The sequence below is a fragment of the Hemitrygon akajei genome, chromosome 16 (genome assembly GCF_048418815.1).
Source record: "Hemitrygon akajei chromosome 16, sHemAka1.3, whole genome shotgun sequence".
Lineage (NCBI taxonomy): Eukaryota > Metazoa > Chordata > Chondrichthyes > Myliobatiformes > Dasyatidae > Hemitrygon > Hemitrygon akajei.
This window is the reverse complement of record NC_133139.1, coordinates 93596324-93619819: the sequence shown is the minus strand read 5'-3', so window position 1 is coordinate 93619819 and position 23496 is coordinate 93596324. Positions and strand designations below refer to the sequence as shown.

At 40.9% G+C, this 23496-nt stretch overlaps 1 protein-coding gene across 4 annotated transcripts in view; it reads right to left on the bottom strand.

The window, feature by feature from the left end:
• LOC140740299 (nuclear receptor subfamily 5 group A member 2-like) overlaps positions 1-23496 on the bottom strand; it is a 125546-nt gene that overhangs the window by 39073 nt on the left and 62977 nt on the right. For all 4 annotated transcript variants that reach the window (XM_073069449.1, XM_073069453.1, XM_073069452.1 and 1 more), the window contains one exon: positions 1566-1707. In XM_073069449.1, the coding sequence (XP_072925550.1) occupies positions 1566-1707 (142 nt within the window). The remainder of the gene's footprint in view (positions 1-1565; positions 1708-23496) is intronic.

The window sequence follows — 23496 nt, the reverse complement described above, 5'->3', positions numbered from 1 at the left end:
TATCTACTATTGAACAGCCTAGATAGAATGGATGTGGAGAGGGTCTACGACAGAAGGCACACCCTCAGAACATAAAGGCATCCTTTTAAAACAGAGTTGTAAAGGAATTTCCTTAGGCAGAGGGTGGTACATCTGCAGAATTCATTGCCTCAGGCAGCTGTAGATGACATTGGATATATTTAAGGCTGAGATTGATAGGTTCTTGTTTAGTAATAGCATCAAAGGTTACAGAGAGAAGGCAGGAGAATGGGGTTGGGAAGGATGATAAATCAGCCATGATGGAATGGCAGAGAAGACTCGATGGGCCTTGTAGCCTAATTGCTGTTCCTATGTCTTATGGTCTTATGGACATGAAAATTAGTACTCTTATGAGACTAAGGAAGTTTGTCTAAAGCTGTATCAAGATGTAGATCAGCTGGAAAGTTGGGCATAATGCTAGCAGAATTAAATTAATTGAAAAGAATTGACTTATTTTGGGAAATCTAAAAGGAGTAGGGCATACAGAGTGAATGATAGGGCATTAGGGGACATTAAGGAACACAGTGACCTTGATGTTCAAGCCTATTGTTCTCTGACAGTGACAGCACAGGTCTAAGGGGCAGGGAAGAAGATATACAGCATGCTTAGCTTCATACGCCATGGCATAGAACATAATCATTGGGACATCATGGTGCAAGTTTACAAAACACTGGTTGAATCAGCCTTGGGGTCTGGAATGTAGTTCTGATTGGACCACGTTTTGGGTCTGGAACACAGTTCTGGTTGGACCACTTTTGGGGTCTGGCATATAGTTCTGGTTGGACCACTTTTGGGGTCTGGAATGTAGTTCTGGTTGCCACACTGAAGGAAGGATGTGATTGCATAGGGGGAATGCAGAGAAGATTACTGGGAGAGGAGGACTTCAGTTATTGGGAAAGTTTGGATAGGTTGGGCAAAATAGGCTTAGGAATGACCGGATTATGGTATATGTGATTATGGGATGCATATATAGGTATATATGATTGTGGAATATATATATATATATAGGAGAGATAGAATTACTTCCCCATGGCAGTAGTACCAAAAGGGTATCTGATGGTTGTTTTGTTTTGCGCAAAGAGCAGTTCATATTTAGAACACATTTCCAGAGGAGATTTTAGAATCAGACACACAAAATTACCATATTTAAGAGGCATTTGGGCATATACTTAATGGTCAAGAGATAGAAGGATATAAACCTATTGAAGGAAAATGTGATTAATGTAGATGGGCAAGAGGGTCAGAAGGGAAGTAAAGGGGCAGGAGACCTGGTTCTGCTCTGCACAAATTCCATGTTGGTAAATATGGCAAATTTACTGGGAATTTTAACTAAATAATCCCATATCAATTAAAGGTTGAAAGAATAGTTTTTTTTTACATTAACTTGCAGATTTACTTAATTACTGGAGTTTAAATTTCCTAGTGATTCAGATCGCTGCCTGTGTCAATGGTCCAGAACCATTGCTACTGGTCTGGCACCTCACTAATATGCCACTATACCACCAGTTACTGCTCTTCACAAAAACAAGTGTGAAATACATAAATACCTTCCAGCTTCATCCCCACAGTCAGACATTTCTGAAATCGACAGTAAGGACAACGTTTCCTCTGGGCTTTGTCAATCTGACAGTTCTGGTTTTCCACACAGGTGTAGTGTTTGTTGTTCTGAACTGTGCGCTTAAAAAAGCCCTAAAAATAGAAGAATACACATGGCTTCTTAATTTAGTTAATCAACAACATTTCCTCTGTGATGCAAGAGGCAGCTGCCTTTACAAGGCATGTATCAGCAAGGAAGTTGTGCTCTGACCTCTCACTTCCAGCCGGAGATTCTGACTGCATCTGATGACCCATCATGGGGCTGTTTTAGCCCATGACATAATTATTGGCCAAGTTCTATGTAGCTGATTTCTGCTCGTAACTTCTCTACTCCCTACATTGCCTGTAGGTGGTTGAATTAGAAACAAACAGCCATGGGTCTGTAGTAGATCACAATATAGGCCTTGCTTTCATCGATCAAATCATGCCTTAATTTGTGATAGATAGATAGACGGATACTTTATTGATCACAAAGGAAATTACAATGTTACAGTAGCACTACAAGTGTATGGATATACAAATATTAAAAAAAGTTTGCTTAAATATAAGACGTACAAGATTTGCGAGCCAAAGATTACAGCATTTACAAGATTTACAAGTTCACATTGATAAGATGGCAATGCAAGAATTACTGTAATATTTTACAGTAATGGGTGCACCTTCACACCTTCCAGATAAGAAGTGATGATGGTATTGCACAACATTGCACAGAGTGTCCGTGATAGCAGGGTGAATCAGAGAAATAGAGTTTGAACAGATCTCTAGTACATAGAAGTTAATAGGAGGCAGGTCATCACTTCTCCAGCTATAGGTTGACTCATTATAGAGTCTAATGGCTGAGAGTAAGTAAAACCTCATTTAACATGTTTTGGAGCAGCACAGTGGTCCTAGCCTATTACTGAAAGTTCTCCTCTGTTCAGCCAAGGTGGCACACAGACGGTGAGAAAAATTGTCCAGAATTGCTAGGATTTTCTGTAGGGTTCTTTGTTCTACCACAGCTCCCAGCATGTCCAGTCTGACTCCTATAAGAGAGCCAGCCTTTCTAATCAGTTTATTGAGCCTGTCAGCCTCACCCATGTTGATGCCATTAACCCAGCACACCACTGCACCGAGAATTGTACTAGTAACAACAGACTGGTAGAACATGTTAAGTAGAGGCCTGCATACTCCAAGGAAGCTCAGTCTCCACAGGAAGTAGTGGCAACTCTGGCCCTTCTTGTACACAGCCTTTGTGTTGGTGCTCCACTTAAGTCTGTCATCCAGGTGCACCCCCAGGTATTTGTAGGTCCTCACCACATCCACGTCCTCACTATCAATAGTAGCAGCAAGCAGTGCAGGCTTGGTCTTCCTAAAGTCTGTTACCATTTTCTTTGTCTTACTGATGTTGAGTTGCAGATGATTCAACCTGCACCATTTGAAATGTCCTCCACCAGGGCCCTGTATTCATCCACCTGTGTTCCCATTATGCACCCAACTATTGCTGAGTCATCAGAAAATTTCTGCCGATGACATGACTCCGTGTTTTATCTAAAGTACAAGGCATACAGGGTAAACAGGTAGGGGAGACAATATAGTCCCCTGTCTTGCTTATAACCATGTCTGACGCATAGCTCTCTAGCCATACAAACTGTGGATACAACATTTCAGAGAACTCAGAATCAGAATCAGGTTTATTAACACCTGCATTTCACGTGAAATTTGTTAACTTAGCAGACTCTGTTATTTTGTTATATTGATGTATGTTATATTATTTCATGTTTTTATTTATTGCTATTTATTCATATCTGTATTTTTACAATTTGTTACAATGAACAGTTCCTGATGTTTACAGCTTACTGTCACTGTTCTATAGATTTGCTAAATATGACTGCAGAAAAAGAATCTCAGGTTGTATGTGGTGACAAGTATGTACTACTCTGATAATAAGTTTTACTTTCAAACTTTGTAGCTGCTCTAACATCTCACTTTGCACTTATTTTTACTGCCTTATATAACTCCATGGTTCCATGGTTCAATTTAATATCAGAGAATGTATACAGTACACAACCTGAAATTCTTACTCTTCACAGACATCTATGAAACAGAACAATCCCCAAAGAATGAATGACAGAAACATCAGAACCCCAAATCCCCCACTCTTCCATCCCATGCTCAAGTAGCAGCGCAAGCATCGCCCCTCCTTCCACTTGCGCCAGAAAAAATATGTATTATTCATGTTTTTTAAATCTATCTGCTGGTAATGGTGCTACAAATAATGTTTCCATTGTCCCGTCCCCTGCCATACTTGTGCCTATAACAATAAACTAGGCTTGACTTTAACACTCAATCCTAATTGGCCACTGAACCATTTGGCTTTCTACAGGAAATCACAGGGCAATTAAGAACGTATCATATTACACCATGTCCAGAGTCACATATAAATCAAGTAGACCAGCAGTTTTATTTCTCTGAAGCACAAACATAAATCAGCAATATTTTACAAACCATAATGATTACATCTTCTCTTCAGTTTCTTCAGATCCATAAAGTGTAAAAGAGAGGCGAGAGTGGATATTGGACTCCTGGAAAATGATTCTGGAGAGGTAGTAATAGGGAACAAGGAAATGGTGGATGAACTGAATAAGTATTTTGTATCAGTCTACACTGTGAAAGACACTAGCAGTATGGTGGAAGTTCCAGGTGTCAGAGGTCATGAAGTTACCACTAATAGAGAGAAGGATCCATGGAAATGGAAATGTCTGAAGGTAGTTTTATGGGAAGGATGTAAAAGAGAAATGGAGGTCATTTAAAGGCGAAATTTTGAAGGTACAGAATCTTTATGTTCCTGTTAGGTTGTAAGGAAAGGTTAAAGATTTGAGAGAGTCATGGTTTTCAAGGGATATTGGAAACCTGGTTAGGAAAAAGAGAGATATCAACAATAAATATAGGCAGCATGGAGTAAATGAGGTGCTCGAGGAATATAAAGAATGTAAAAAGAATCTTAAAGAAATCAGAAAAGCTAAAAGAAGATGAGGTTACTTTGGCAAGTAAGGTGAAAATAAATCCAAAAGGTTTCTACAGTTATATTGATAGCAAAAGGATAGTGAGGGATAAAATTGGTCCCTTAGTGAATCAGAGTGGACAGCTATATGTGGAGCCGAAAGAGATGGGGAGATTTTGAACAATTTCTTTTCTTTGGTATTCACTAAGGAGAAGGATATTGAATTGTGTAAGGTAAGGGAAACAAGTAGGGAAGTTATGGAAACTATGACGATTAAAGAGGAGGAAGTACTGGTGCTTTTAAGGAATATAAAAATGGATAAATCTCTGTATCCTGACAGGATATTCCCTAGGACCTTGAGGGAAGTTAGTGTAGAAACAGCAGGGGCTCTGACAGAAATATTTCAAATGTCATTAGAAATGGGGATGGTGCTGGAGGATTGGTGTATTGCTCATGTGGTTCCATTGTTTAAAAAGGGTTCTAAGGTAAACCTAGCAATTATAGGCCTGTCAGTTTGATGTCAGTGGTGGGTAAATTAATGGAAAGTATTCTTAGAGATGGTATATATAATTATCTGGATTATTAGGATCCAATTAGGACCAGTCAGCATGGATTTATGCATGGAAGGTCATGTTTGACAACTCTTATTGAATTTTTTGAAGAGATTGCTAGGAAGGTTGACGAGGGTAAAGCAGTGAATGTTGTCTATATGGACTTCAGTAAGGCCTTTGACAACGTTCCGCACAGAAGGTTAGTTAGGAAGGTTCAATCATTAGGTATTAATATTGAAGTAGTAAAATGGATTCAACAGTGGCTGGATGGGAGATACCAGAGAGTAAGTGGTGGATAACTGTTTGTCAGGTTGGAGGCTGGTGACTAGTAGTGTACCTCAGGGATCTGTACTGGGTCCAATGTTGTTTGTCATATACATTAATGATCTGGATGATGGGGTGGTAAATTGCATTAGTAAGTATGCAGATGATACTAAGGTAGGTGGTGTTGTGGATAATGAAGTAGGTTTTCAAAGCTTGCAGAGAGATTTAGGCCAGTAAGAAGAGTGGGCTGAACAATGGCAGATGGAGTTTAATGCTGATAAGTGTAAGGTGCTACATTTTGGTAAGAATAATCCAAATAGGACATACATGGTTAATGGTAGGGCATTGAAGAATGCAGTAGAATAGAGTTATTTAGGAATAATGGTGCATAGTTCCCTGAAGGTGGATAGGGTGGTGAAGAAAGCTTTTGGTATGCTGGCCTTTATAAATTGGAGCATTGAGTATAGTAGTTGGGATGTAATGTTAAAATTGTACAAGACATTTGTAGGGCCGAATTTGAAGTATTGTGTACAGTTCTGGTCACCGAATTATAGGAATGATGTCAACAAAATAGAGAGAGCACAGAGAAGATTTACTAGAATGTTACCTGGATTTCAGCACCTAAGTTAGAGGGAAAGGTTGAACAAGTTAGGTCTTTATTCTTTGGAGCGTAGAAGGTTGAGGGGAGACTTGATAGAGGTATTTAAAATTATGAGGGGGATAGATAGAGTTGACGTGGATAGGCTTTTTCCATTGAGAGTAGGGGAGATTCAAACAAGAGGACATGAGTTGAGAGTTAGGGAGCAAAAGTTTAAGGGTAACAAGAGCGAGAATTTCTTTGCTCAGAGAGTGGTAGCTGTGTGGAATGAGCTTCCAGTAGAGGTGGTAGAGGCAGGTTCGGTATTGTCACTTAAAGTAAAATTGGATAAGTATATAGACAGGAAAGGAATGGAGAGTGTTGGGCTGAGTGCGGGCCAGTGGGTCTAGGTGAGAGTAAGCGTTCGGCACAGATTAGAAGGGCCAAGATGGCCTGTTTCTGTGCTGTAATTGTAACATGTTATATGGTTATATAAATAAGTCACCTGGACCAGATGGTATACATCCTCGGTTTCTGAAGGAGGTGGCTAAAGAGATTGTGGAGGCGGTGATAATGATCTTTCAAGAATCACTATTTTCTGGAAGATGGGAAATTGCAGATGTCATTCCACTCTTTGAGAACGGAAAGAGGCTGAAGAAAGGAAATGAGAGGCAAGTTAGATTGACTCAATGGTTGGGAAGATGTTGGAGTTGATTATCAAGAACAAACTTTCAGGGTACTTTGAGCCACATGGTAAAATAAGCCACAATCAGCATGGCTTCCTAAAGGAAAAACTTGCCTGATAAATCTGTTGGAATTCTTTGAAGAAACAACGATCAGGATAGACAAAGGAGAATCAGTTGATGTTGTGTACTTGGATTTTCAGAAAGCCTTTGACAAGTTTCCACACATGAGGCTGCTTAACAAGCTACAAACCCATGGTATTACATGAAAGATTCTAGCATGGCTGATCGGCAGAATGCAAAGCAGTGGGAATAAAGCAAGTCTTTTCTGCTCGGTTACCGGTGACCTGTTGTGTTCCACAGGATTCTGTGGTGTTATCGATTCTTTTCATGTTATATGTCAATGATTTGGATGATGGGATTGATGGTTTTGTTGCAAAGTTTGCAGATGATATGAAGATAGGTAAAGGGGCAGGTAGTAGAGAGAAAGTAGAGAGGCTATAGAAAGACAGTCAGATTCAGAGAATTGGCAAATAAATGGCAGATTGAATACAATGTCAGGAAGTGTATAGTCATGTACTTTGGTAGAAGGATGCTTAGAAACTGGAGAGGGTTCAAAGAAAGTTCATGAAAATGATTCCAGAATTAAATGGATTGAATAGTGAAAGGCCTTGATAGAGTGGATGTGGGAGGATATTTTCTATGATGGAAGAGTCTAAGACTAGAGGACACAGTCTCAGAATATTTTTTGAAGTAGTTACGAGGAATGTTGACGAGGGTAAGGCAGTGGATGTAGTCTATATGGACTTCAGCAAGGCCTTTGACAAAGTTCCACATGGAAGGTTAGTTAAGAAGGTTCAGTCGTTAGGTATTAATGCTGGAGTAATAAAATGGATTCAACAGTGGCTAGATGGGAGATGCCAGAGAGTAGTGGTGGATAATTGTTTATCGGGATGGAGGCCGGTGACTAGCGGGGTGCCTCAGGGATCTGTTTTGGGCCCAATGTTGTTTGTAATATACATAAATGATCTGGATGATGGGGTGGTAAATTGGATTAGTAAGTATGCAGATGATACTAAGGTAGGAGGTGTTGTGGATAATGAGGTGGATTTTCAAAGCTTGCAGGGAGATTTATGCCGGTTAGAAGAATGGGCTGAACATTGGCAGATGGAGTTTAATGCTGAGAAGTGTGAGGTTCTACATTTTGGCAGGAATAATCCAAATAGAACATACAGGGTAAATGGTAGGGCATTGAGGAATGCAGTGGAACAGAGAGATCTAGGAATAACAGTGCATAGTTCCCTGAAGGTGGAGTCTCATGTAGATAGGGTGGTGAAGAAGGCTTTTGGAACGCTGGCCTTTATAAATCAGAGCATTGAGTACAGAAGTTGGGATGTAATGTTAAAATTGTACAAGGCATTGGTAAGGCCAAATTTGGAATATTGTGTACAGTTCTGGTCACTGAATTATAGGAAAGATATCAATAAATTAGAGAGAGTGCAGAGACGATTTACTAGGATGTTACCTGGGTTTTAGCACTTAAGTTACAGAGAAAGGTTGAACAAGTTAGGTCTCTATTCATTGGAGCGTAGAAGGTTGAGGGGGGATTTGATCGAGGTATTTAAAATTTTGAGAGGGATAGATAGAGTTGACGTGAATAGACTGTTTCCATTGACAGTAGGGGAGATTCAAACAAGAGGACATGATTTGAGAGTTAGGGGGCAAAAGTTTAAGGGAAACACGAGGGGGCATTTCTTTACTCAGAGAGTGATAGCTGTGTGGAATGAGCTTCCTGTAGAAGTAGTAGAGGCCTGTTCAGTTGTGTCATTTAAGGTAAAATTGGATAGGTATATGGACAGGAAAGGAGTGGAGGGTTATGGGCTGAGTGCAGGTAGGTGGGACTAGGTGAGATTAAGAGTTCGGCACGGACTAGGAGGGCCGGAATGGCCTGTTTCCGTGCTGTGATTGTTATATGGTTATATGGTTATAATATAAGGGCGTCCCTTTAGAATGAAGATGAGGAGGAATTTCTTTTGCCAGAGAGTGGTGAATCTGTGGAATTTGTTGTTGCTACAAGCAGCTGTGGAGGCCAAGTCTTTATGTATATTTAAGATAGAGGTGGATAGATTCTTGATTAGTCAGAGCATGATGTGATACGGTGAGAGGGAAGGAGATTGGGACTGAAAGGAGAATTGAATCAACCATGATGAAATAATGGAGCAAACTTGCTGAGCTAAATGGCCTAATTCTGCTCCTATTTCTTATGGTTTTATGGTCTAATATCTTTTATTGTTCCAATTTGACCAAATTTTGTGGTGTCACAATTAGATTTGAACTCTGGACTCCAGACGGTCTGTTCGATCTTCCACTAATTGAGTACAATAGAGTCATAGAGTTTTTCAGCATAGAAACAGGCATTTTGGCCTCACTCATCCAAGCAACAAAGTTGCTACCTGTGCTGGTAACATTTACCTGCATTTTGGCAATATTCCTGCAAACGTTTCCTAACCATGTACCTGTCCGAATAATTGACTAACACGCCAGATAGTAAACTTTCCACCTCCTACTCTCTGAATTGGTTTCCAAAACTTTGATCTCATCATACTGTCTTGGTCCTGAATCATTTAAGGAATATTTCTGGAAGGATACAAGATCCAAGTTCCTCTTGGGATTTTGAGGCCTTGTAAAAAATAATTGTTGAGCAGATAGCCAAACAATTGCCAATAGGTTATTGCCTAATGCATTTTTTTAAATGACCAAACTGGTTGATTCTCTGTTATTGTGGTAGTTCTTGTCACCCCATTATGGGAGGGATGTTTAAAGACCATCACAGGAAAAGACTTCCCCACCATTGAGCACATCTACAAGGAGAACTGTCATGAGAAAGCAGCACATCATCCATCATAAAACGTAAGACATGCTCCACATTCCTTCATGGCTGATTTATTACCTTTCTCAACTCCATTCTCTTGCCTTCTCCTCATAACCTTCTATGCCTTGACTAATCAAGAACCTATCAACTTCCAACTTAAATATACTCAAAGACTTGGCCTCTATAGCTGCCTGTGACAATGAATTCCACAGACACACCACCTTCTGGCTACATAAATTCCTTCTCATCTCTGTATTAAATGGATGTCCCTCTATTCTGAGGCTGTGCATTCTGGTCCTAGACTCATCCACTGAAGGAAGTATCCTCTCTATATCCACTCTGATTAGGGCTTCCAAAATTCTATAGCTTTCAAAGCATCTCTGCCCACTCCACCACCACCCCGCCTGATGCATTCTTCTAAACTCTAGAGAATACAGGCCCAGAGCTATCAAACACTCCTTATACATTAACCCTTGCATTCCTAGAATTATTCTCGAGAATCTCATCCAAACTCTATCCAAGGTGGTCTGACCATTGCTTTATAAAGCTTCAGCATCGCATTAAAACTCTTTTATTCTATCCTCCCAAAATGAACACTAACAGTGGATTTGCCTTCCTTACTGTTGGCTTATCCTGCAAATTAACCTTTGAGGAATCCTGCACAAGGACTCCAAAGTCCCTTTGCATCTCTAATTTTATTTTTTCCCTATTTAGAAAATACTCAAGACACCCATAATCCAGGCCAGGCTTTTTTCTTGATGCTGCCTTCAGAAAGGAGGTACAGGGACTTTGGGTCTCACAATACTAGGTTGAGGAACTGTTATGAACCTTCAGCCATCAGGCTCCTGAACCAGCATAGGTGACTTCACTCACCTCAACACTGTATTGATTCCACAACCTGTGGACTCATTTTCAAGGACTTTACGTCTTATTTTGTCAATATTAATTATCTATTTATCTATTTATTTATTTGTTTATTTGTTTATTTATTATTTGCTTTTTTGTATTTGCACAGTTTGTTTGCTTCTTCAGGGTCTTGGCCTGAAACATCATCTGTTTACTATTTTTCCATAGATGCTGCCTGACCATTGAGTTCCTCTAGAAATTTGTGTGTATTACTTTTGTCTTGTTTGTCATGGGTATGAACCTCCTCACATCAGCAGCAGCAGATGTAACCAGCGGCCCAGTGTCAGAGCCTGACGTCCAATAACCTGCAATATGGGGGTTCATGGATGACATCTCAGTAACTACTGTAACCCATATCCAAGCAAGATGGGTATGAAAACCCTGGACAATGTAGCTACCTGGGCTATTATGACCTTCAAGGTCAGGAAATCCAAATGCAAGGTGATCAAAAAGAACAAGGTTACTAGCAAGTTCAGTCTTCAGGTACAGTGAGAAGTTATTCCATCAATAGAGGACAACCCAGTGAAGTGTCTTGGAAAGTGGTTTAATGCAGCAATGATGGAGAGCACCAACATCATTGACACTGTAAAGCAGACTAAAGAGTGGCTGAAGAAGATCAACAAAAATGAACTCCATGGTAAATTTAAGACATGGCTGTATCAACATGGTCTTCTATCAAGTCTGCTTTGGCTTTCCGCAGAGTATGAGTCCCCCATCACCACCGTAGAAGGCATTGACAGGAAAGTCAACAGCAATCTCTGGAGGTGGTTGGGGATTCTCCCCAAGTTTTTCTTCAGTGGGACTCTACATAAGATCAGGCTAGCTACAGCTCCCATTGTCATCGGTAGTGGAGAAGTTCAAGGTGACAAAGTGTATAGTTGTGTTAACACTGAGGGGCTCCAACAACAGACTAATAAACCAGCAAGATTGGGCTAAAAGTGGGATGCTAGCTCGGCCATAGATCAGGTTGTGAGCTCCCTGCAACTGAGAGACATCATTGGCAACCCATGCCTGGGATGACAAGGCCTCGACTCAGCACACTTCCAATGATGGACAAGTGTAAGTGCAAGGAATAGGCGTGACATGGTCCAGGCAGAGGCACAAAAATGTGAGGATGAAAGGCGGGTATCAAAGGCAGTGGAGTTAGGGTCACAAGGTGCCTGGATGAAATAGGATCTTCCTAAGTGCAAGATCACTTGGGCAGAGCTTTGGAGACTGAAGCCCTTTTGCATTTCTTTCCTCCTGTGGTCTGTGTGCAACACTCTCCCTACACCATCACAACTGCACACATGGGGGCTGAGAGAGAACCCTAACTGCAAGCTTTGTGGTCAGCAGGGTTCACTGGTACACATACTGTCAGGATGTAAAACAGTTTTAACCCAAGGACAGTATAGGTGGTGCCACAACAAGGTCTTGCTGTCTCTTGCTGACACACTGGAATGGGAGGGTTGTAGAAAGAGACCAGCTGGCAGAGGGGTTAACAAAGCATCAAGGAGAGGGCTACACCAGTCATATTAACCAGGCTGAAATCCAGTCTGCTGCAAACTGCCAAATCATAGGAGATGAGGGTCGATGTGGGGAGGAAGATGCAGTTCCCAGAGGTGATGCAAACCACACTTGAACCAGACATTGTACTGTGGTCCATGACAAGAAAATCATCCTGGTGGAGCTCACAGTACCATGGGAGGAAGGATGTGAGGAGTCTCATGAGAGGAAGGCCCTGAAGTACCAGCCCTTAAGGCTGATTTATACTTGTGCATTGCATCTATGCCGTAGGTACCGCATACCCTACGTGTACCTACGCTGTACCCTATGCCTCAGGGTGATATGCACCTCCCCAAAAAAGTAACTGACGCATTACAGCGACATAGACCACAACAACTGTGATTGGTCTGCTTAGTAGCATCACATTTCCTCCTATACATTTCTGGTTGCTTCTTCTCCGCCATGTCTGTACACCAATGTGAAATAGATGAACCAAATCATCAAATCTACCTGCTGACATCCGAAAATGTTTGAAATGCATTTCCTCGTCCATGTCTCTCATGAAGAAACTCAACACAGTGGCATATAAACCCCACCACCAACTTGCGTTTTGGCACACACCAATGCATACTTGCTATGGTGTAGAGCAACACAGAAGTGAAAATCAGGGCTATGGCATAGGCTGCGGCATAGTCTGTACGCATGAGTATAAATCAGCCTTCAGTCCAGGAGTGCAGGGGTAAAGGATAGCAGACATGGCTATTCCTCATGGAGATTGGCTGTAGAGGGTACCCAGTAAGGTTGGTAAGGAGGTTGCTGTCTGTATTGGGCCTTGATGAAAAGAACAAGAACCAAGTAGCTTACAGGATGGGGAGAAAGCAGAAAGAGCTGCTTGCTGGGTATGGAGCAGACAAGAGGCGTTGAGCTGGAAGTCAGAAGCAGATGGGCAATGACTTGGCCATCACTGCTGATCCACCAATTGGAAAGTGTAGTGCTTAAGGGTTGAAACATTCTACGAAGGTTGGGCACCACCTGACGACATCTGCTCCTGGCCAAAGGCTACAGTTACCTCATCAGGTAATGGTAGAGATCACCTGGGTACATGGTGCAAGGATTTCCAGCATCTGCACACTTTTTCATGTTAGAAATACTAGAGAAAATAACTCTAGGTAGGGTGAGAGGGGGAAAGCTTAAACAAGGATTGCACAGGCAAGTGGAGTTTTTGCACGGAGAGTAGTAAGTGCCTGGAATGCATTGCTAAAGTTGGTGATGGAAGACAACACAACAGTGACACTTACAGGCATTTAGACAGATCAAGTCAAGTCAAGTCAAGTCAACTTTTATTGTCATTTCGACCATAACTGCTGGTACAGTGCATAGTAAAAATGAGACAACGTTTTTCAGGACCATGGTTTACATGACACAGTACAAAAAACTAGACTGAACTATGTAATATAAAAAAAAACCCAGAGAAAGCTACACTAGACTACAGACCTACACTGGACTGCATAAAGTGCACAAAAACAGTGCAGGCATTACAATAAATAATAAACAGGACAGTAGGGCAAGGTGTCAGTCCAGACTCTGGGTATTGAGGAGTCTGATACCTTGGAGGAAGAAACTGTTATATAGTCTGGTTGTGAGAGCCCAAATGCTTCGGAGCCTTTTCCCAGATGGCAGGAGGGAGAAGAGATTGTATGATGGGTGCATGGGGTCCTTCATAATGCTGTTTCCTTTGTGGATGCAGTGTGTAGTTTTAATGTCCGTGATGGCAGGAAGAAAGACCCCGATGATCTTCTCAGCTGACCTCACTATCCGCTGCAGGATCTTGCGATCCAAGATGGTGCAATTTCCGAACAAAGCAGTGATGCAGTTTCTCAGGACGCTCTCAATACAACCCCTGTAGAATGTGATGAGGATGGGGGGTGGGAGACGGACTTTCCTCAGCCTTTGCAAAAAGTAGAGACACTGCTGGCTTTCTTTGCTATGGAGTTGGTGTTGAGGGACCAGGTGAGATTCTCAGGCAGGTGAACACCAAGAAATTTGGTGCTCTTTACGATCTCTACCAAGGAGCTGTCAATGTCCAGTGGGGAGTGGTCTTTCTGTGCCCTCCTGAAGTCAACAGCCATCTCTTTTGTTTTGTTCACATTAAGAGACAGGTTGTTGGCTCTGCACCAGTCAGTTAGCCGCTGCACCTCTCTGTAAGCTGACTCATCATTTTTGCTGATGAGACCCACCACGGTCGTGTCATCGGCGAACTTGATGATATGATTCGAGCTGTGTGTTGCAGCACAGTCGTGGGTCAGCAGAGTGAACAGCAGTGGACTGAGCACGCAACCCTGGGGAGCCCCCGTGCTCAGTGTGATGGTGTTGGAGATGCTGCTCCCGATCCAGACTGACTGAGGTCTCCCAGTCAGGAAGTCCAGGATCCAGTTGCAGAGGGATGTGTTCAGGCCCAATAGGCTCAGCTTTCCAATCAGTTTCTGGGGGATGATTGTGTTGAATGCTGAACTAAAGTCTATGAACAGCATCTGAACGTATGTGTCTTTTTTGTCCAGGTGGGTTAGGGCCAGGAGGAGGGTGGTGGCAATTACGTCATCTGTGGAGCAGTTGGGATGGTACACAAACTGCAGGGGGTCCAGTGAGGGGGGCAGCAGGGTCTTGATATGCCTCATGACGAGCCTCTCGAAACACTCCATGATGATGGATGTAAGTGCTGTTACGAATGTGCCACAACTCTGAGGGGCCGAAGGGTACAAAGTAGCCCCCTCCTTTTTGAGAATTGCAAGATCGCTATTAATTCAGGTCTGGGGATCCAGGAAATGAGAGAGAGAATCCTCAAGGGTTTGGAATGTGTGTCCTGCCCTCAGCAAGACAAAGCCACGGATACCGGCCATTGTCTCTTGGAGACGGAATTGTGTATTGAGTACTGTACTATTCATTGAAGCCCTCAGGGAATGACCAGAGTGGGCTGGTTGAGGGATTGCATCATCCCAACCTGATTGACATCTGAGACCCCGTGAGTAAGGATAAAAGGGGGTCTGGGGAACAACCCTGTGAGACGCACCAGGAGAAACGCTAGAAATCCCATGACAGCGTTTAATAGCGACAGCCGGTGGGGGGCCCGCGTGCGTCCTTTTCCATTTGCCTAGGAATTGGTAGGCCTTACCACGGAAGACGGTTTAGCTAAAGAAGAGACCACCACCAATGAAATTTCGAGGGATCGACATCATAAAAAGGAAAAGCTGACAAGTTTCTAAACATCTGTCCAAAGGCTGCAGCCTGCATGAGCTGAATGACTTTTATATTTCCATCGGACAATACATTATCCCCTAGACAATGATAGAGCTTATTTCTTATTGATTATTATTATACCCGCACTTTTAGAGTTAGTATTGACAACGTATATTATCTGTATGTTTGCATTGATATTATTTTTGTGTATTTTTACCAATAAATACTGTTAAAAATAGTACCATCAGACTTCAATGGAGCTCTCTATCTTTGCTGGTAAGTGACCCAGTTACGGGGTTCGTAACAGTGCAATGGGACAGTAGTCATTTAGGCAGGACACTGAAGACGTCTTTGGCATGGGGACGATGGTGGCAGCCTTGAAGCACGTTGGAATAGTGGCGCTGCTCAGGGAGATGTTGAAGATGTCAGTGAGAACATCTGCTAGCTGGTCTGCACATCCTCTGCGCACTCTACCAGAGATGTTGTCTAGTCCAGCAGCCTTCCGTGGGTTGACCCTGCACAGGGTTCTTCTCATGTCAGCCACGGAGAGACACAGCACCTGGTCATTCGTAGGAGGGGTGGACTTCCTCGCCGCCACGTCATTTTCTGCCTCAAACTGGGCCTAGAAGTTATTCAACGCATTTGGAAGGGAGGCATCACCTGCACAATCAGGTGATGTTTTCTTGTAATTGGTGATGTCCTGGATGCCCTTCCACATGTGCTGTGTTTCACTGCTGTCCTGGAAGTAACTGTGGATTAGCTGGGTATGTGCACGCTTTGCCCCTCTGATGGCCCGGGACAGTTTGGCCCTTGCTGTTGTTAGAGCTGCCTTGTTGCCTGCTCTGAAGGCGGAGTCGCGGGACCTCAGCAGCGCACGAACCTCTGCGGTCATCCATGGCTTCTGGTTGGCACGTATAGTGATGGTCTTGGACAGAGTAACATCATTAATGCACTTGCCGATGTAGCTGGTCACTGATACTGTGTACTCCTCTAAGTTGGTAGAGTCGCCATCGGTTGCAGCCTCCCTGAACATGTGCCAGTCAGTGTGCTCAAAGCAGTCTTGAAGAGCAGAGATGGCCCCTGCTGGCCAGGTTTTCGCGTGCTTCTGAACTGGTCTGAAGCGCCTGACGACCGGTCTGTATGCTGGGATTAGCATAACAGAAATGTGGTCTGAGTATCCGAGGTGGGGGTGAGGCTCTGCCCGGTACGCATCGAGAATGTTTGTGTAAACCAGATCCAATGCGTTCTCCCCCCTCGTTGCAAAGTCCACATACTGATGGAGTTTGGGGAGCACTGACTTAAGGTTCGCGTGGTTAAAATCACCGGCGACAATAAACAGACCAGTTTGCTAATAGCCCCGTACAGTTCACAGAGCGCCTCCTTAGCATTAGCGCTGGAGGGAATGTAGACACCGAATATAAAGACAGAGGTGAATTCCCGTGGCAAATAAAATGGTCTGCATTGAACTGTCACAAACTCCACTAACGATGAGCAGTGTCTGGAAACCAGCACAGAGTTCTTACACCATTCCATGTTGATGTAAACACAGACACCGCCACCGCGAGCCGTACCGGAGACAGCTGCATCTCTGTCATACTTGCAGATACATGAATATGAAGCGAAGATGTGCAGAAGGACAGATCTGGTTTAATTTGGTATCATAGTCAGCAGGCCAAAAGACCAACTCAATGATGTACTAATTGCTAAGGTTACTTTGTGACCATTGAACTGTCACGAATGTCCCACGCAGAGACTCACCAGTAAGTTGCACACCACAGTAACTGGGGATGGGCTTCATGGTTTTAAAATGCTACACAGTTGTTGATACTTCAGAGGCAGCTTTCACATTCTACAACAGTTGTGAATCCTATATCAGGATATTGTGTTGGGGGATGGTGGTCATTTTCCATCAGCTATTTACACAAACTAAAGCACAGCAAACTTTTGAACTTTTGTTAACAACATCCATTTTCTCTGAAGATAATTAAGTCATTGTCACCTATGATAGGCTGGGAATTTTTTGTTCTCTTCAGTATCTTGATTGTGACTGTATTTTCAATGTCCTCTTACAGCATTATACAGGGATACAGAGGAAAACTGCCATATCTTCCTTTTACGAAATTCACAATGACCCATTCGTTCATAATCCCTAGTTCTAGAGACACAATAATATGTTCTCTAGAACATATTATTGTGACACAGAAGTATGGCACAGTGCTAGGACAAAGTAATGATAATGCACATCAAGATAGTGAACTTGCTAAATCCTGGAACAGCAACTTTGCTGATGGATATTGGAGGCTCCTTTGTGAAACTAATTTGTGCCTGAATACCAAACATCCCACTAACCCTGTGCAGCCAGTCACTGTCATAACCAGGCTTTCATTAGTGATTGCCACATCGGTATTGTCACTGGCATTCCTGTGGAATGAGTTCCTCAACAGTGAAATGATGAAAAGGTTCTCAATGCATTGCAGCAAACACTGAAAGGTGTTTCAGCAGCATGTACCCGGTTCCAAAGATCAGCAGTATCTCTCATCGAAACAAACACATAAAACTAGCACAAGGTTTCCTTGTACCACACATTCAACATCTCCCACAAAAAATATCATTTGTGTTGTTATGGGAGGAAGTATACAACCAATTGCATCATAAAGTGGATAGCTGATATTGGAAAAATGATAGACACACTAATGTGAATTAAATGCTGCACAGGATCAGAAAAAGCTGCAGAGGGTTATAAGCTCGGCCAGCTCCATCATGGGCACTAGCCTCATCACCATCTAGGACATCTTCAAAAGGCAATATCTCCAAAAGGTGGCTTCCATCATCCAGGACCTCCACGACCCAGGGCATGCCCTCTTCTCATTGATACCATCAGGAAGGAGCTTGAAGACACACATTCAATGTTTTAGGAACATCTTCCCTTCTACCATCAGAACTCTGAATGGAAAATAAATCCAGCTATATTACCTCGCTATTTTTGCTCTCTTGTTGCACTATTTAGTATTCAATCATGGCTGACTTTTTTCTATCTCCTCCTCAACCCCAGTTCCCAGACTTCTTCCTGTAACCTTTGATGCCATGTCCAATCAAGAACTATCGATATCTGCCTTAAATACGTCCAACAACCTGGCCTCCACAGCTGCATGTGACAATAAATTCCACAAATTCACCACCCTTTGGCTAAAGAAGTTTCTCTGCATCACTATTTTGAAAGGGTGCCCCTCTATCCTGAGGCTGTGCCTTCTTGTCCTAGACTTCCCCACCATGGAAAACATCCTTTCCACTTCCACTCCGTCTAGGTCTTTCAACATTCAAAAGGTTTCAATGAGATCCCCCCTCATCTTCTGAATTCCAGCGAGTACAGACCCAAAGCCAGCAAAGGTTCCTCATGTGATAACCCTTTCATTCCTGGAATCATCCTTGTGAACCTCCTCTGGATTCTCTCCAATGCCAGCACATCTTTTCTAAGATGAGGGGCCCAAAACTGTTCACAATACTCAAGGTCAGGTCTCACCAGTGCCTTATAAAGCCTCAGCATCACATCCTTGCTCTTGTATTCTAGACCTCTTGGAATGAATGCTAACATGCCATTTGCTTTCCTCACCACTGACTCAACTTAACCTTCAGGGTGTTCTGCACTAGGACTCCCAAGTCCCTCTGCATCTCAGATTCCTGGATTTTCTCCCAGTTTAGAAAATAGTCGGCACATTTATTTCTACTACCAAAGTGCATGACCATGCATCTTTCAGCATTCTATTTCATTTGCCACTTTCTTACGTATTCTCCTAATCTGTCTAAGTCCTCCTGCATCCTACCTATTGCTCAACACTGCCTGCCCCTCCACCAATCTTTGTATCATTTGTAAACTTGGCAACAAAGCCATCTATTCCATCACCTAAATCATTTATATACAGTATAAAAAGCAGTCTCAACACTGACCCCTGTGGAACACCACTAGTCACTGGCAGCTAACCATAAAATGATCCTTTATTTCCACTCACTGCCTCCTACCAATCAGCCAATGCTCTAACCATGTTAGTAACTCCTGTAATATGATGGGCTCTTAACTTGGTAAGCAGCCCCATGTATGACACCTTGTCAAAGGCCTTCTGAAAGTCCAAATATACCACATCTACTACATCCCCTTTATCTATCCTACTTGTAATCTCCTGAAAGAATTCCAACAGAGTTGTCAGGCAGGATTTTCCCTGAAGGAAGCCATGCTGACTTTGTACTATCCTGTCCTGTGTCACCAAGTACTACATTACCTCATCCTTAACAATTAACTCCATCATCTTCCCAACCACTGAGGTCAGACTAACTAGTCTATAATTTCCTTTCAGCTGCCTTCCTCCTTTCTTAAAGAATGGAGTAATATTTGCAATTTTCGTCTCCTCTGGCACCATGCCAGTGTCCAATGATTTTTGAAAGATCATTTCTAATGCCACCATAATTTCTAATGCTACTCTTTCAGAACACTAGGGTGCAGTTGCTCTGGTCCGGGTGACTTATATACCTTTAGGTCTTTCAGCTTTTTGAGCACCTTCTCTCTTGTAACAGTAACTGCACCCACTTCTCTTTCTTAACACACTACAACATCAGGCACACTGCTAGCGTCTTCCACAGTGAAGACTGATGCAAAATACTCATTTAGTACATCAGCCATCTCCTTGTCACCTGTTATTATTTTTCCTGCCTCATTTTCTAGCGGTCCTACATAATTTCTCTTTGAGTTTTAACATACTTGAAAAAACTTATACTATCCACTTTGATATTATTTGCCAGCTTGCTTTTGTATTTCATCTTTTCCTTTCTGATGATTCTTTTAGCTGCCCTCGGTAGGTTCTTAAAAACTTGCCAATCCTCTATTTTCCGACTGATTTTTGCTTTGTTTTATGCCCTTTCTTTTTCTTTTACAATACCTTTGACTTCTCTTGTCGGCCACAGTAATACTATTTTACCATTTGAGTGTTTCTTCATTTTGGAATATACATGTCCTCCACCTTCTTCATTTTCCCCAGAAACAATTGCCACTGCTGCTCTGCTGACATCTTTGCCAGCAGCTCCTTCCAATTTACTTTGGCCGACTCCTCTCTCATACCACTCTAATTTCCCTTACTCCACTGAAATATTGCTATGTCAGACTTTACTTTCTCCCTCTCAAATTTCAAGTTGAACTCAATTATTTTGTCATCACTGGTTCCTAAAGGTTCTTTTACCTTAAGCTCCCTAATCACTTCTAGTTCATTACATAACACCCAATCCAGTATAGCTGATCCCCTAGTAGGCTCAATGACAAACTGCTTTAAAAAGCTATCTCCTAGGCATTCAACAAACTCACTCTCTTGAGATCCATTACCAACCTGATTTTCCCAATCTACCTGCATGTTAAAATCTCTCATGACTATCATAACATTACCCCTTTAGCTCGCCTTTTTTATTTCCTGTTGTAATCTGTGGTCCACATCCCAGCTACTTTTGGGAGGCCTATGCATAACTGTCATCAATGTCCTCTTACCCTTGCAGTTCCTTAACCCACAAGGATTCAACTTCTTCCAATCCTATGTCACATCTTTCTACTGATTTGATGCCATTCTTTACCAGTAGAGCCACACCATCCCCTCTGCCTACCTTCCTATCCCTCTGATATAATGTGTAACCTTGGACATTCAGTTCCCAACTGCAACCATCCTTCAGCCACATTCAGTGATGACCACAACATCACACCTGGCAATCTGTAATATTGCAACAAGATGATCCACCTTATTTCTTATACTATGTGCATTTAGATACAACACCTTGAGTACCATATTTGCTGTCCTTTCTGACTGCACATCCCTAATGATTTGATACTCAGCCTGTTGGCTGCAACTAAGTCCCATCACCTGCCTGCCCTTCGTGACAATCTGACTACATGCTATCTTTACTCGTTTTTTTATTTATTAAATTTTTAGAAAATTACAAAGAATAAATGTAATGATAAAATAGTAAGAAAGAAAAAATAATATTAACACTCCCCCCTCCCCTTAACCCTCCCCCCCCTTAACCCTTGTCTAAATAAAGAAAAAAAGAAAGAAAGAAAGAAGAGAAAGATTGCCTGGATATCGAAGGATCCCCACATGCTCCATGGAGTTCAAAATAATTTTAATATTTATTTTTACTTTCCCCAATTACTTTATAATTTTATCTTCAAAGGACCTATGTATTTAATCCTATCTTTTGTAGATATGGGAGCCAAATTTTCAAAGATATATCATATTCATTTCTTAGATTGTATGTAATTTTTTCAAGTGGAATACAACTATATATTTCATTATTCCAACGATCTATAGTTAAATATAAATCAGATTTCCAAGTAACTGTGATAACTTTTTTATCTACTGCCAATGCAATTTTTATAAATTTTTTCTGATACTTATTCAATTTAAGTTTCGGTATTGTCCCTTCAATGTCTCCTAATAAAAATAATATTGGACTATATGGGAGTTGTACTCCAGTAATTTGTTCCAATAAAAGTCTTAGATTTATCCAAAATGATTGAATTTTAAAACAAGACCAAGTAGAATGTAAAAAAGTACCAATTTCTTGATTACATCGAAAACATTGGTCAGACATATTTGAATTTAATCTATTTATTTTCTGTGGTATTATATATAATTGATGTAAAAAATTATATTGTACTAATCTAAGTCAAACATTTATTGTATTTATCATACTATCAGAACATAATCTTGACCGGCTTTTTCCATCAATTTTAATATTCAAATCAGATTCCCATTTTTGTCTTGATTTATGAATTCCTGATTTGTCTGTTTTTGAATCAAATTGTACATACAGGATGTAAATTTTTTAATTTTTCCTTTTTGAATTAATATTTCTATTTCACTAGGTTTTGGCATCAACATTGTTTGACTCAGCTTTTCTCGTAAATAAGCCTTTAATTGAAAATAACAGAAAAGAGTGTTGTTTGATATTTTATATATTTTTTTTAATTGATCAAACGACACCAATATACCTCCTACAAAACAATCACCTATATATTTAATCCCCTTTTGGAACCAATTATGTAAAAGTTTATTATCCATTGTAAAAGGAATAACCCTATTTTGAATTAAAGTTCTTTTTGCTAATAAAGATTTCTTTATCTCATCGTTCATATTTACCTTATTCCATAAATCAATCAAGTGTCTTAATATAGGAGATTCTTTTTTTTCCCGTATCCATTTGGATTCCCATTTATATATAAAATCTTCTGGTGTATTTTCTCCTATCTTATCTAATTCTATTCTAATCCATGCCGGTTTTTCTTCATCAAAAAAAGACGCAATAAATCTAAGTTGATTTGCTTTATAATAATTCTTAAAATTTGGAAGTTGTAACCCTCCTAAATCAAATTTACATTTCAATTTTTCCAATGATATTCTTGACATCTTTCCTTTCCGAAGAAATTTCCTTACATGTTTATTCAGTTCTTGAAAAAACTTCTGAGGCAATTGTATTGGTAAATTTTGGAATAAATATTGCAATCTAGGAAATATATTCATTTTTACAGCATTAACTCTACCTATTAATGTTATTGGTAACATCATCCATTTATCAAGATCCTTTTTTTATAATGGCAAATAATTTTGTTTATATAAAATTTTTTACATCATTATCAACTCTAATACCTAAATATTTTATCCCATTTATTCACCATCAAAATTGAGTTACTAATTGACATTGATTATAATTTCCTTTGGTAAGGGGTAAAATTTCACTTTTATCCCAATTTACTTTATACCCTGATACTTTCCCATATTCTTCCAATCTAAAAGATAGTCTTTGCAAAGATTGCAATGGGTTTGTTAAATAAATCAAAACATCATCAGCAAATAAATTAATCTTATATTCTTCTTGATTAACTCTAAAGCCCCCAATGTCTGAATCTGTTCTAATTAATTCAGCTAATGGTTTTATTGCCAATACAAATAAAGCAGGTGATAATGGGAAGCCTTGTCTAGTTGACCTCGTTAAGCAAAATGGTGTTGAAATCTGACCATTTGTAACTACTTTAACTTGAGGATTAGTATTTAAGGTTTTAATCCATTGTATAAAAGATTTTCCTAACTCGTATTTTTCCAATACCTTAAATAAAAAATCCCATTCCAATCTATCAAATGCTTTTTCTGCATCCAAAGCAACTGCCACACTCATTTCCTCTCTTTTTGGTGCCAAATGAATTATACTAAGTAACCGGGTTATATTATCCATTGATTGTCTGTTTTTAATAAAACCTGTTTGATCCACATGTATTAATTTTGGTAAATATTTAGATATTCTAT